This window comes from Panthera onca, chromosome D2, assembly GCF_046562875.1.
Source record: "Panthera onca isolate mPanOnc1 chromosome D2, mPanOnc1 haplotype 2, whole genome shotgun sequence".
Classification (NCBI taxonomy): domain Eukaryota; kingdom Metazoa; phylum Chordata; class Mammalia; order Carnivora; family Felidae; genus Panthera; species Panthera onca.
This window is the reverse complement of record NC_138349.1, coordinates 34,283,240-34,297,304: the sequence shown is the minus strand read 5'-3', so window position 1 is coordinate 34,297,304 and position 14,065 is coordinate 34,283,240. Positions and strand designations below refer to the sequence as shown.

Sequence of the window (14,065 nt, the reverse complement as noted above, 5' to 3'; positions counted from 1 at the left end):
TTCAAACTAACTGACATCTGATGAATCAAGTTGGGAAGGTAACAGATTTTTGGGAAGTCAAGCCTGAAGTCTGGGTCATCCCACCCCTCTGTCACAGGAACAGTCTTAGAGGTCGGTCAATGAAACAAATAACTTTGATACTATACACGTTCAGTCAAACCATCAATGCCCTGGGTCTGTAATCTTTGTCATCCTGATATAAGAGTTCCAGAAATGCATTCCTTAAAAACAAAACCCTTAGCTATACCACCAAAGACACGATCCAAAAAAGAAATAATTGATAAGCTGGACTTCATTAAAATTAAAAACTTCTGCTCTGCAAAAGACAATGTGAAGATAATAAGAAGACAAGCCACAGACTGGCAGAAAGTATTTGTAAAAGACACAATCGATAAAGGACAATTATCCTTTATATATACAAAATAAACAAGAATTCTTAAAGCTCAACAAGAAAAAAACAACTTGATTAAAAAATGGGCCAAAGACCTAAACAGACAGCTCACCAGAGATACAGATACACAGATAGCAGATAAGAATATGAAAAGAGGCTCCAAATCCGATGTCATCAGGAAATACAAGTTGAGACAATGAGATGCCACTACACACCTATTTAAATGGTCAAAATCCGGGACATTGCCAATACCAAATGCTGGCGAGGATGTGGAATGACAGAACTCTCATACGTTGCTGGTAGGAATGCAAAATGATACAGTCACTTAAAAAAAATTTTTTTTTAACGTTTATTTATTTTTGAGACAGAGAGAGACAGAGCATGAATGGGGGAGGGTCAGAGAGAGGGAGACACAGAATCTGAAACAGGCTCCAGGCTCTGAGCTGTCAGCACAGAGCCCGACGCGGGGCTCGAACTCACGGACCGCGAGATCATGACCTGAGCTGAAGTCGGCCACTTAACCGACTGAGCCACCCAGGCGCCCCGATACAGTCACTTTATAAGACTGGGGGCTTCCTGCAAAGCTAAGCATACTCGTGCCGTGTGATCCAGCAATCATGCTCCTTGGTCTTTACCCAAAGGAGTTGAAACTGTATGTCTACACAAACCCACACACGGATGTTTAGAGCAATTTTATTCATATTGCCAAACTTGGAAGCAACCAAGATGTTCTTCAGAAGGTGAACGGATAAATAAACCATGGTGTACCCAGACAATGAAGTGAGCTATCAGCCCATGAAAAGACATGGGGAATCATAAATGCATATTGCTAAGTGAAAGAAGCCAATCTGAAAAGTCTACATACTACGCGATTCCAGCTCAAGGACAATCTAGAAAAGGCAAAACTATGGAGACAATGAAAAGATCAGGGGTTACCAAAGGTTGGGCAGGTGGATGAATATGCAAAGCACAGAGGATTTTAGGGCACTGAAAATACTCTGTATGATATTATAATGATGAATGTATGTCATTATACACTTGTCCAAACCCATCAAATATACACCACCAAGAATGAACTCTAAGGGATACTATGGACTTTGGGTGACTATGATGTCACATATGTTCACTGTGAGCCACATAGGTTCTTCCTTTGTAAAACAAAATGTCATCATTCTGATGAGTGACATTGATGACGGGGAAGGCCATGTATGTGTGGGGCAGGGTGTGTATCTGAAATCTCTGTTATCCTCCTCTCAATATTGTGGTAAACCTAAAACTGCTCTAAAAGAAAACAAGTCCTTAACACACACACACACACACACACACACACACACACACACCTCCTATATCCAATTCCTGGGATCTGTGGTCAAATTAGTTTCTTCAATTTCCAGCGGTGAATCTTCCTGAAAATCTTCACTTTTGTGTTCTATCATTAGTGTTTCAAATTTCTTCTATGCAAGACTCACTATGTGGTTGGTAATCTTTACAAACGATATTGGTAATCATGAACAGTGTTTATTTCAGGAGGGTGGGAGTGTGGAAGATGTGCATTCTGTGTTTTATATTTTTGCAATGTTTACGTTTTTACAAATGGGTATTGCTTTCGTACTCAAAAAGAAGATCAACAAGTTCAAATCTTTTTTAAAATTTGTAAAGATCTATATAAATTAGAGGAAGCCGACCCATTACTTTTACATGGAATGGTAAAGTTTTTTAAAAGAGTTAATTAAAAGGAAGGGAAAAAAAATTCTGGGCCAGATGTTCTGTTTTGGTTATTAAAGTATGTGGCAGCAGAAGGTGTGGCTCTCTCACCATTATTTCTCTGCCTCATATTTCTTTGTCTTATCTTCCCCCCAAGACTGCAAGTTGTTGGGTTTTTTCTCCCTAGTGTCTTCCCTAGCACAGAGTTGTAGTGAATACTCAAAGATATCTTTGCTTAGTTGAATTGAATTGTCTTATTAAGACAAAAAAAGGTTTTCCCTTGAAACATCCAAATAATCCAAGATATTGAAAGATTTTCTTAAATGTTGAAGAAAAGATTCTTTCAGCGGGATTATGAAGCCATCATTCAGAATGTCACCCTTAAAACTGTTTTTTGTTTTTTGGGCTTTTTTAAGAAAGAAAGAAGGAGAGTGGGGTAGGGACAGAGGGCGAGAGAGAGAGAGAGAGAGAGAGAGAGAATCCCAAGCAGACTCCATGCTCATCACAGAGCCCAGTGCAGGGCTGGATCCCATGACCCTGGGATCATGATCTGAGCAGAAATCAAGAGTTGGACATTCAACTGACTGAGCCACCCAGGCACCCCAGAATGTCCCCCTTGACCCAACTTTGGTGAATAGTCGTCTTATACAACAAAGATAGTACTTTCAGGGCAAAGAACCCTGTATGTTTTTTAAATAAAAAAGTTTCGTTTTGTCATCTCACCCTTGAAAATGAAACTGGCCTGCATACACTGCTCATTTCCTGGCCAGCACCTAGTAACACACCCTTTGTTTAAGATCCAAATGAAAGGAACTCAGGTTCTGGTTTATTTCCTATCTCTATCCAGCATGATCAGGGGTTCTATAGAACTTCTGAGGACGACCCTTGCCAACTGCCATGGCAGAGCCTGCTGGGAGCGAGCTTCCAAAGGGAATGGGTGGGCTGTCAGTCCGCAAACACTGCTGGAGCATTAGCGTTGCCAAGACAATCCAGGAGCTGAGGAGAAGGAACCTCAAGCAAAGGGAGCCTAGATGGCAAGGATTTTCTCCCCATTGGGTCTACAAGTTCAAGAGTTGGTGCTTTTCTCATTTTTAAGCAGCCTTGGCTCCAGGGAAATTGCATGGTTTCTGAGCTTGGTCTTACCTGGGTCTGTCTCAGGAGATGGGACCTCCCCCTACACTGTCAATAACTTGAGAAGTTGCTTATTCTCAGTCTTTCTGGTCCACTAGGACACAATCTTTTTCTTTTCCTTTGTTTAAAAGATATTTAAAAATAAACATTTAGTCATCCCAACATGACTTTGAGCCAAACCAGATCATTCTTTTCCAATAGCTCTGATTTTTAGAGGCAACAATCCGAACGTTCATACAGAGGGTGCCACCCAACTGAACTCATGACTACGTATCACCAGGAGTTGTTTTTGTAAAAACACTAAATCATAAAACAATAAATCATAAGAAAAATCATAATAATAACAATAGCCACCATTAAGGTAGCATTCTAGGTACTGGGCGAAGTACTTTATATACTTTATCTCATTGAATCCTTGCCACAACTTTCTGATCTGAGTGCCACTGTCATCCCTACCTTACGGTAAAGAAAACTGAGATTCAGAGAGGCTAAGTGACTTACCCAAGGTTACACGGCAAATAAACAATAGACACAGAATCCAACTTAGGCCATTCTGACCCCAAAGCCCTTGTTCTTATTCATAATGTTACAGTTTCAGGATAAAAAGAGTTTTTTCTCTAAACTCCGGAGTCAATGTTCTTCTCTAAACTCCTCCGAAGGCAGGAGCCATGCCCTAAAGCATTTATCACCCAGCACTTCAGCTTCCAGCAATGGCTCCAGAAAGCCAGCAACCACTTTCTTTACTTAGTAACTACTAAGAAATGGAGTGCTGATCACACACTTAGGAGGTGAAGAAACACGAAGAGAGTAGAGGCCACTCATGTAGCTTTACCACCGGGGACATTCCAACCAGCGGTAGAAGGTACAAACGTGAAGCAAAGCCTTGCTTGGGACCTTCCACTAGAGTCTGTGTGTGCTGGACGGGCCCACTGCGAGGCTGGTCAGGCAGGGACTGTCTCACCCCTCTCCTCTCCCTTGAAGGGCATTTCACAAACAACTGTACTGTCCCAGTTTGGGGCAGCTCCACCTGCCTCACGGGGCCCTGTCTAGGTAGGCAGGGTGCTACCGACAGAATAATGACAAAGAAGGCTTTCTTGGAGACTCCCTGTGTGTCTTTAATAGATGGCCTCCGGCATAAGTTGGGACTTCAAAAGGGCCAGCTTACCTTCTATGACTGATGCACTGGTCCCACTGGGGTCATTTGGATGTGGAGCCGAAGGTGGAACATAGCCAATCACCAGGTCAATGGTGGCCTAGGTAGAAATAATTCATTGCAGACAGAATCAGTGCAGGGTAACAGACTCAAAGCAAACCAAATCAGCAGGAGCAAAAGTTCTGGATGGAATAGGCAGGGGGAAGGGAAGGTGAGAAGAGGAGAGAAAGGTCACACACGCTCCATTGTATCCTCCCTCATGTAAGTCAGGCAGGCAGGAAAGCCTGGGAAACGAATTACCTGTTACAGGTTGCCAAGTGTACCACTGCCAAGGGGCAACTCACAAACTGGAGCAAAGTTGTGACAAGCAAGCATGAACTTGAAATTAGCCTCCGTCTGAGACTTGAGATGGCGTCCAGTCACAGAGGCTCATTTGAAACGGTTGAGTTATTTGTTTGCACACTGACCTCTTTATTCATTGCTGAAAATTATTGTTCTTTCTCTCTCTCTAAAAAGAACTTGAGCGCCTAACAACAATTATATGACAATGTGATACAGGATAAAAGAGGGAATTGAGTCTGATTAAAGAGGAAACCAATATGCAAATCATGAAGTTCAAGATAATTGCATCTTGCATAAAATGTGACTCCAAGATGGCTAGGAGCCAAGGCAAGAAGGAGGGCAGAAAATGTGGTGTAACTTTCATTATCGGAAAGGAAGAAACATACTAGTTCCTGATAGGAAATCAAGTTATTCCCATTTTGAAAATGAGATAAAATTCTCACCTTATTTTAGGGCGGAGTTTCCTATACTTACATATTTCATGAACCTACAAAATTTCAAACAAGTTTATGCTAGGGGGAGTCGACATAGGGGTGCTAGCCTAAGCCCACAACTGCTATCTACTATTATGAGAATTTCACAAAAGAAATGAATTTTAACAGCAAAAACGAGAAAGGACAAATCTCAGAATAAAAGGAGCCTTGCAAATAAGGATGGCTGGCACACACACACACACACACACACCCAAGTTACCAGTTAAAACGCAGACATAATATTTATGTTCTACTGAAAATTATTCATCGTTTACCTGAAATTCAAATTGCAATGGGCATCCCATACTTTCAACTGCCACTTTTGCTACATGCGGCAAACTCCAGTGTGAGCGCATACACACGTGCACGTGCGCGCACACACACACACACACACACACACACTATATTGTCCTTATTTTTTCTCATCTGTCTGTTCATCAGTGAATACTCCCTCATGGATCAGCACATTGTGTGGCCAACTTAGGAACCACAGATCTGGGAGACGCTGAACAGAACAATGAATGGGGCCCTGAACAACAGTTTCATGGCAAGTAAAGAATCGTGAGAGCAGCACCTCATGGCTACCCATGCTAAGGACCCAGGCCACAACCCAAAGGCCGAATGCAAGGAGCAAGAGGGGCTCAACTGCTAAACTTAAGTAAAGAATCAAACTTTCAAAACTTAGAAGAGGGCATCGATGGCTCAACTTCTGGATCAATGATTTTCCAATAACGTCAGGATTCCCAGAAGTGCTCCCTAACGGCGGGTAAGAACTACCAGACGATAGGACTTGAAGCCCCTCATCTGCCTCACTCCACTCAATCACCACGGCACTGCCATTTCAGGCTTCTACATGTGATTTCTTCTGTGCTTAAGAAAACAAAACCCCGGGGCGCCTGGGTGGCTCAGTCGGTTGGGCGTCCGACTTCGGCTCAGGTCATGATCCCGCGGTCCGTGAGTTCGAGCCCCGAGTCAGGCTCTGTGCTGACAGCTCACAGCCTGGAGCCTGTTTCAGATTCTGTGTCTCCCTCTCTCTCTGCTCCTCCCCCATTCATGCTCTGTCTCTCTCTGTCTCAAAAATGAATAAACGTTAAAAAAAAAATTAAAAAGAAAACAAAACCCCAAACAGCCAGAAACATCACTGACTTGTACTATCTTTCCTAAGTATCATTTCTCTCAGCCAGGTTTTGGATAAATAGATGACAGCTGACATTCTGAATTTACGTTTTAGGATTAGAAAGATTGACAGCAAGCCCATAAGTTTTGGAGCCTAGACCAACCAAATCAATATTCTCAATGGGCTCTGAGAAGCCTCACCTATATATTCTTGCCAACAGGGATGGCCTATTTTGAAAATTTTTTAAATCTTTATTTATTTTTGAGAGAGACAGTGTGAGCAAGGGAGGGGCAGAGAGAGAGGGAGACACAGAATCAGAAGCAAGCTTCAGGCTCCAAGCTGTCAGCACAAAAGCCCAATGCGGGGCTCGAACTCACAAACCGTGAGATCATGCCTGAGCCAAAGTTAGACGCTTAACCGACTGAGCCACCCAGGTGCCCCTAAATTATTATTTTTTTAATGTTTATTTTTCAGAGAGAGAGAGACAGACAGACAGACAGAGCATGAGTGAGGGAGGGACAGAGAGAGAGGGAGACACAGAATCTGAAGCAGGCTCCAGGCTCTGAGCTGTCAGCACAGAGCCCAACGTGGGGCTTGAACTCACAAAAGCAAGTTCATGACCTGAGCCAAAGTTGGAGATTTAACTGACTGAGCCACCCAGGTGCCCCAGGGATGGCCTATTTTAGTATAAAATTATCTCCCTTTGTCCTAGCTCCCAAGCAAAATAAATTGATTGGAAAATGAAGGTGTTAGAGATTAATGGGATAAGCATGGTAGGTAGCTTTATGAGCACTTGTTAGCAAACGTGAAATCTGAGAGCTATGAGCCTTGAGTCCATTTGTTTCTTTTAAGTGTACTTGAGAAAGAGAATTCTGGACTCACATCAGACAATATCAATATGTACTCATTTAGAGGCTGTAATCAGAAAATAGCTAATATTCACATCTTGATGTTCCAAGGCAATATTAATGAAATACCTTCTACAGAGTGTTTCAAAGAGCGTCTGATACACAGAGCTATACTCACCACACAAATGTAAATAAATACTTGAGCAGATATGCACAGAGCTATACCAAGAGAGGGTGCCACCTAACTCTAGAGCATTCTGTCGAAGAAAGTCAAGTTTATCTAATCCACTAGTTCTGTGATTGCAAGTATAAACCTGTAAGTGTGTGTGTGTGTGTGTGTGTGTGTGTGTGTGTGGTGATCTAATATAATTTCATGCTTTTCTTTTCTTTTAACGCTTACTTATTCTGACAGAGCGAGTGAGGGAGGGGTGGAGAGGGGGACAGAGAGAATTCCAAGCAGGTTCCGCACTGTCAGTGCAGAGCCTGATGCGGGGCTTGATCCCACGAACCATGAGATCATGGCCTCAGCTGAAATCAAGAGGCAGACGCTTAATGGACTGAGCCACCCAGGCGTGCCTAATGTCACACTCTTCTTAATGAACTTTTGTTTACTTATCTCAGTTCAAAGCCATTCAATAAGACAGAAGGTGCTCACCCCAGTCTCTTGACCCCTTTCATTCAGCAGGGAGATGAGTTTGTATGGCAGAGATCTGTTCTGGTCGCCAATTAGGTCCTTCAGGGATACCGTGGCCGTGCCAATTAATCTGTGGGTGAAATGAGAAAGCACACAGTAACCTAAGTGAGGGACATGCTTCCATGCACTCAGCGGGCCTCCCGATTCCCTGCCTATTCATGTTATCATTAAAACCACTCACAATGAGATGAATTTGGGGGAATTTTGGCAGTAAACATCACTTTTCCACAACATGTAGTCATTTCGAGAGTCCAACTATGGTGTCTATGAAATCTGAAGTCATGAATGAGATGAGCAGTGAATGGTGACAGACAAAGATGGAATAACCCCCTCAGAATCCGAGAAGAGAGAAAAGTAGGACAAAATTCAGGCATTCCTCTGTAATGAAAATGTAAAAGGACCCATCACACATGGCCCACTGTAAAAATGCCCCCCCAAGGAGACCTTCTGCACTTGTCAATTGGTTGCCAGTTTACTGATGGGGCCAGCTTACTAACCTGCATAGTCTGGAGCAGAATTCAAAAGTTGGATATGCGCACGTCTTCCTCTTCCTGGACACTGAGGGATTCTGTTCAGCCTTTACTGCCTCCCCATCTACCTTGTAGTGCACATAACCTACTGGCACAGAAGTATGCATGTGTCCCTGCTCACCATGGTTAGGCCCCCTGAAAGCCAGGATTGCTCCCTTCTGTGCTCTAACCCCAGTGCTTGGAACATACTACACTTGTTCATAGATATTTACTAAATGAAGGAAAGAATAAATAAGTCGACATACATTAAAAATGAATATGCAAGACATTTTTTTTTATTTTGTTTTTAAGGGGCGCCTGGGTGGCTCAGTCAGTTGGGCGTCTGACTTCAGCTCAGGTCATGATCTCACAGTCCGTGAGTTCGAGCCCCATGTCGGGCTCTGTGCTGACAGCTCAGAGCCCGGAGCCTGCTTCAGATTCTGTGTCTCCCTCTCTCTCTGCTCCTCCCCTGCTCATGCTCTGTCTCTTTCTGTCTCAAAAATAAATAAAAACATTTAAAAAAATTTAAAAAAATTTTTAAATGTTTTTTATTATTTATTTTTGATAAATAAAATAAAAACATTTAAAAAAATTTTTTTTAAATTATGTTTTCTATTATTTATTTTTAAGACAGAGAGAGACAGAGCATGAGCAGGGGAGGAGCAGAGAGAGAGGGAGACACAGAATCCGAAGCAGTTTCCAGGCTCTGAGCTGTCAGCAGAGCCTGATGCGGGGCTCAAACTCACGGACCGTGAGATCATGACCTGAGCTGAAGTCGGACACCCAACCGACTGAGCCACCCAGGCGCCCCTGAATCTGCAAAACATTTTTGTGGTTAGGGCACATGTTCAACAAAGTTTATAAAACACGCATTCCCTGAGAGTTGGTGAATATAAAAATGTAACCTGTAGAATACAGTCTGTAAATTGGGAGTTATAGTGACAACGGGGCATGAGATTGGGGAACTGAAGAAGTTCCCTCTGAGAAATTCAATCAAAAAGCAAAGAAAGCCCAGGGGTGTGCTCTCAGTATGGATACTGAGAAAGGAAAAGAAAAACAAGAAGATTTTAAAAATGTTATTTACTTATACATAGCCTACATTTGCAGTGACTGATACTAATAAATGGCACCTATGACAGCATAAATATCATTCGCATGGAAATAGAAAACTAAGCATCAAGTCCTCAAAGTCATAGAAGAGATTCCTTACTTCAAAAAACCCAGAGTGTGGGGCACTTGGGTGACTTGGTCAGTTGAGTGTCTGACTCTTGATTTTGGTTCAGGTCATGGTCTCATAGTCATGAGACCAAGCCCCACATCGAGCTCTGCAAACAACCCAGGTGAAGAAACCATAGTTGGGCATAAAACATAACTGGGCTTTTGGGAAAAAATAATAATCTGGAGAGTTCATCTTGTGCAGAAATATTTATTGTATTTTCACATGTAGTAGTTTCTTTAAAAATTAGGAGTGAAAATTGATGTCAACATGGAAATGCCATTTTTGAACTGACAAATATCCATGTTCTCCTTCTCCACTCAGACCCAGAAATAGAACTAGATTGTAGATCTGGAGTCTGTCACCCAACTACATACATCCACTGACTCAACAATATGAATAAATGACTTCACTTTCTGTGAATAGACATATTGCACAAGACCAGGAAACTGCCATGGCACCTGGTTTCACCTGATTTACCCCATGGCATGAAGCACTGCGTATGGTTTCTTGGAAGAATACGCTTTCTTGGACAGAACACCGCAAAAGATGCTCAACAACCATGATGGGTTCTCATCTCTTCCAATACCACAAGTAGAGTTAGTTACTGGAAATGGAAAAGAAAAATTCTGCCTCCAGAGGGTCAAGAGTAAACTTTTCAGCACTTTTAGGTCAATACAGAAATTAGGGCTCTCAGTCAACGCTGGGAATTGACAGAGCCTTTATAAAGTAATTTCTAGATAAGTATGTTCACTCGCGAAGTTTGCTAGAATTTTTTTTTTTTTTGTACATGAGTATAAGTTTTCTCCTTACTTGGGTTTTAATTCCCCTGACATATTGAGGAAAAGAGTCTACACATGATTCCATCTCCACCAGAAGAAACAAGGAAACCTCCCACACAAGGTGAGGGCCCTGACAAAATCTCTTCCATATCTCCCTCAGCCCCACATAATATAAGCCTGACGAGAATTTTGTTCCAAGTTTTAAAAATAGCACAGTAAGCTGTGAGGTTGGCTAATTGAGTTTTTAAGGACAAAATGTGAAAACTCCAATTTTAAAAGTCATCTGACTGGTATTAAATGTCTAAATGAGGTACTCGCCTTGAAAGACATGGAAATACACTGGATTCTTTTTCTTACAGTTCCATGATTCATAACCTAACTGTATGATTAAAATAATAACATTGTGGGGTGCCTGGGTGGCTCAGTCGGTTAAGCGTCCGACTTCGGCTCAGGTCACGATCTCATAGTTCATGGGTTCGAGCCCCTCATCAGGCTCTGTGCTGACAGCTCAGAGCCTGGAGCCTGCTTCAGATTCTGTGTCTCCTTCTCTCTCTGCCCTTTCCGTGCTCCCACTCTGTCTCTCTCTCTCTCAAACATAAATAAACTTTAAAAAAATTAAAAAAAATAATAACATTGCACACTTGGACATGGACAGATTTGCTGTTGCTGAAACCAAGATGACCTGAAACTCTATCAGCAATAAATAATTCTTAGAAGAAAACAACATGTAGCATGTCAGAACAATGTGGAAAGAGGGCTGGCCTGGGGTTGGACTAGAATTTATCGACCTTGGCACTACTGATATTTTGAACTGGACAGTTCTTTGTTTTGGGGGTCTGCCCTGTGCTTTGTCAGATGTTCAGCAGCATCCTTGGCCGCAACCCGCTGACAACTCTACACCTTGCCAATTGTGCCCAGGTGGGCAACATCACCCTAGGTTGAGAAGCATGGAATTAGATGATTTCTGTTCTTGCCCTAACTCGGTGTCCCAACTTCCCCCAAGCCTTGGCTAAGTCACTCAACTCTCTGAGCCCACTTCATCCATTATATTGGTAGACTGAAGTAAATCATTTCTCAGACCCTTCTCAGCTATTAAAGTCCTGCTAGGCTTGTACGTGTGATGTTGTCTACACATATCTATATAGGACACTATCTCATGTTAAATATTTATTCTCTCTTTGTTCATTGATTTAGGAAGAATATATCCTAAAGTATGTCCACGTTGGACAATCCGGAATAGTAGGCGAGGTCTCCTCCTTCCACCAATATGACCTACCATTTCACGGATCAAGCTTAAATTCACACAGAGTGTCAGGAGAAAGGTTAGGCCAATCACAGAAATGTGGAATAAGTGTACGACAGTAGGGAGTGGTGACTTGTGCTAACCAAAGGGAACAGGCTCACCTAGAACACAAATCCATCACTGGCCCTTTGTGGTCCTGAATGGTTTTACATCCTCCATTGTGACTCAACCAATATCTGTGGCTTTCCTTCCCCCCCCCCCCACCCCCCAGAGGCTTTGAGAGGGTGGTAACAGATAACAGACCAGGAATGGACTAAAATAAAAGCAGCCAATTATAAACTCAAACTTCAATTCCTTCTTTCAGAAACCCTTAGTCCCATTTCTTAAATCTGCTTTTTCATCATACAATTCTGATGCTTTTGTGTGTGTGTGTGAGGGAGGTGGTTTAAAAGAAAACTTCGCTTTCTTTTTTCTGAAGTAAAGATAGTGTGTTTAGATGAAAGCCTGGAAAGATGTTAGTCCCCCAAAATATTTTTAACAGCTAGGTTGTGTTGAAGAAAAATGCAGTTACAACTTCTAACACCTTTCCCCGTAAGTTGGAGAAAGCGCCCCCTATGGGCAAGTCTGAGCTCCGCAGGTCTCCGAGGGCCCCCGGCAGCCTGTCGTGGGCTGTTTTCTGTGACGTTGCCTGGATACAGAATACCATGAGAGGCTAGGAAATGATGGCCCAGCCTCCTACACAGAGGACAAGAACAGTGTAGTCAGGCCAGTTTCCTTTAAAGGAGGTGACACTAAGCCAAGAACCCTTTTTCTTTCATATTACTAATGCTATAAATATGCTAACATGTTACAGTGTGACAGTAATGTGGACACTTTGCCCTGGATTTTCATGGAAAAATACGAGTCTCCTGATGGACTCCACCCAACACTAAAACAGATGGACCATGTCTCAAAAGGAAGCTTTACAGTGAAAAGAATCTCAAGGTCCTTCAGCTCTCCAGCTTTATTTGCAGAATTAATAAACTGCAGATGTATTCTGAGGGGAAGAAAAAGCCAGTCCTGCTCTAATCCCTTACAGTTCTTGAAGGTCTAGTGGTTTTGAGTTGGGTCTCCATGCGACATGGAACTAGTTCTAAGCAGCGGAACTGTAAACTAGTCAACTTAGTCATGGGAGGGCTAGTTAAGAACTTCTTTAACTTGTTAAGACAGAGTCTAGCATGTTTAAAAAAGAGAAATGGGAAATGTTCTCCCTGTTAGCACAGACACAAACCTTAACAGCCACATGCCACTGTGGTGAGTAAGGGCTTTGCTGGCTGAGTTCTTAATCATGGGAGCTCGCATATATCAAGTTGTTCTGTGCAGCAGGGGCACAGCCCACACAGATTACTGGAGGAGGGTTTACTGGAAATTCCTTCATGAAGGGAAGGAAAAATACATTGGACTCTGGAAAGTAAATCACATGTTGTACTGTTTCTGCCCCTACAGACTGCAGCACATCTCACTTCCCCTCCTCAGGGAGGGAATAACAATCCCCAGCTGGGCTGAGCACAAACACTTCTCCAAGCTGCTCCCCAGTCCCTTGTAGAAAGGGCCAGACCTGCCCACCCTTTGAAGCACTGGGCTCTCAGCCAGCTGAGCCTTGTCATTTCTACCAGGTCTGTGTGGCCTTGGTTCCTTGGCTGGGCAGCATCACCCATCCCCACACTTCTCCTTCCCCCAGGACCAGTATCCGGCAAGCTCTTTCCTGGCTCCATCCCCACCCCCACCCCCAGCTAAACCCAAAGGTGGGAGAGCCAGGCCTACACTTTCCTTATGACCAGATTGGGCGGGGAGGGGGCGAGGGGAGGAGCTGGGGCAGCCATGACAGCAAATCCTATCCCAGGAAGCCCTGTGTAAGCAAAAACTCCCTCAAAGGACACAATCTGGGTCTCCCATCCACTTCACCAGTGGGGAACCTTCCTGAGTCTCCCAACTGGCCCACGCTGGCCCTTTGGATTAGCTCATAAACTGTTTCTGAGATTGTATTTCCCCAGACCTCCCTGCAGCAGAATCGCTAGGGCAGTTACAGATTCCCAGGACCCTGAGTCACACTTTCTTTAGTTAATTCTTATACCCAGGAAGTCTGAGAAACAATGGCCTAAAGAAGTGATTCTCAGTGGCAGCAGGGCAAAAGTAGAGGGATGGGGGGCGGGGGGGGGGGGGGGGGAGGGGGGAGGTAGGAAAGACAGCTGGCAAAGCTAGATTTGGAGACAGGGAGACATGTGCAGTTTTTAAAAGCACATTCAATATGATAACACGGTTCACATTTGAGAAATGAGCATAGAAATCCAATTATTTAATAGAACAAAGTAGTAAGCAAAACTCAACTAAAACCACTCGGCAAGCCTCGTTATCTGTATCTTTCTTGTGACCTCTCCTCCTTACTCGGCACCAAGATTGTCAGAGAGCCTTGGGGCCTTTGT

The 14,065-nt window shown here is 43.2% G+C and overlaps 1 protein-coding gene across 3 annotated transcripts in view; it reads right to left on the bottom strand.

Moving 5' to 3' along the window:
• Window positions 1-14,065, bottom strand: part of MYOF (myoferlin) — a 154,013-nt gene that overhangs the window by 102,997 nt on the left and 36,951 nt on the right. For all 3 annotated transcript variants that reach the window (XM_060642008.3, XM_060642009.3, XM_060642010.3), the window contains exons 4-5: window positions 7,815-7,923; window positions 4,392-4,479 (exon numbers count right to left, since the gene is read on the bottom strand). In XM_060642008.3, coding sequence (XP_060497991.2) covers window positions 4,392-4,479; window positions 7,815-7,923 — 197 coding nt within the window. The remainder of the gene's footprint in view (window positions 1-4,391; window positions 4,480-7,814; window positions 7,924-14,065) is intronic.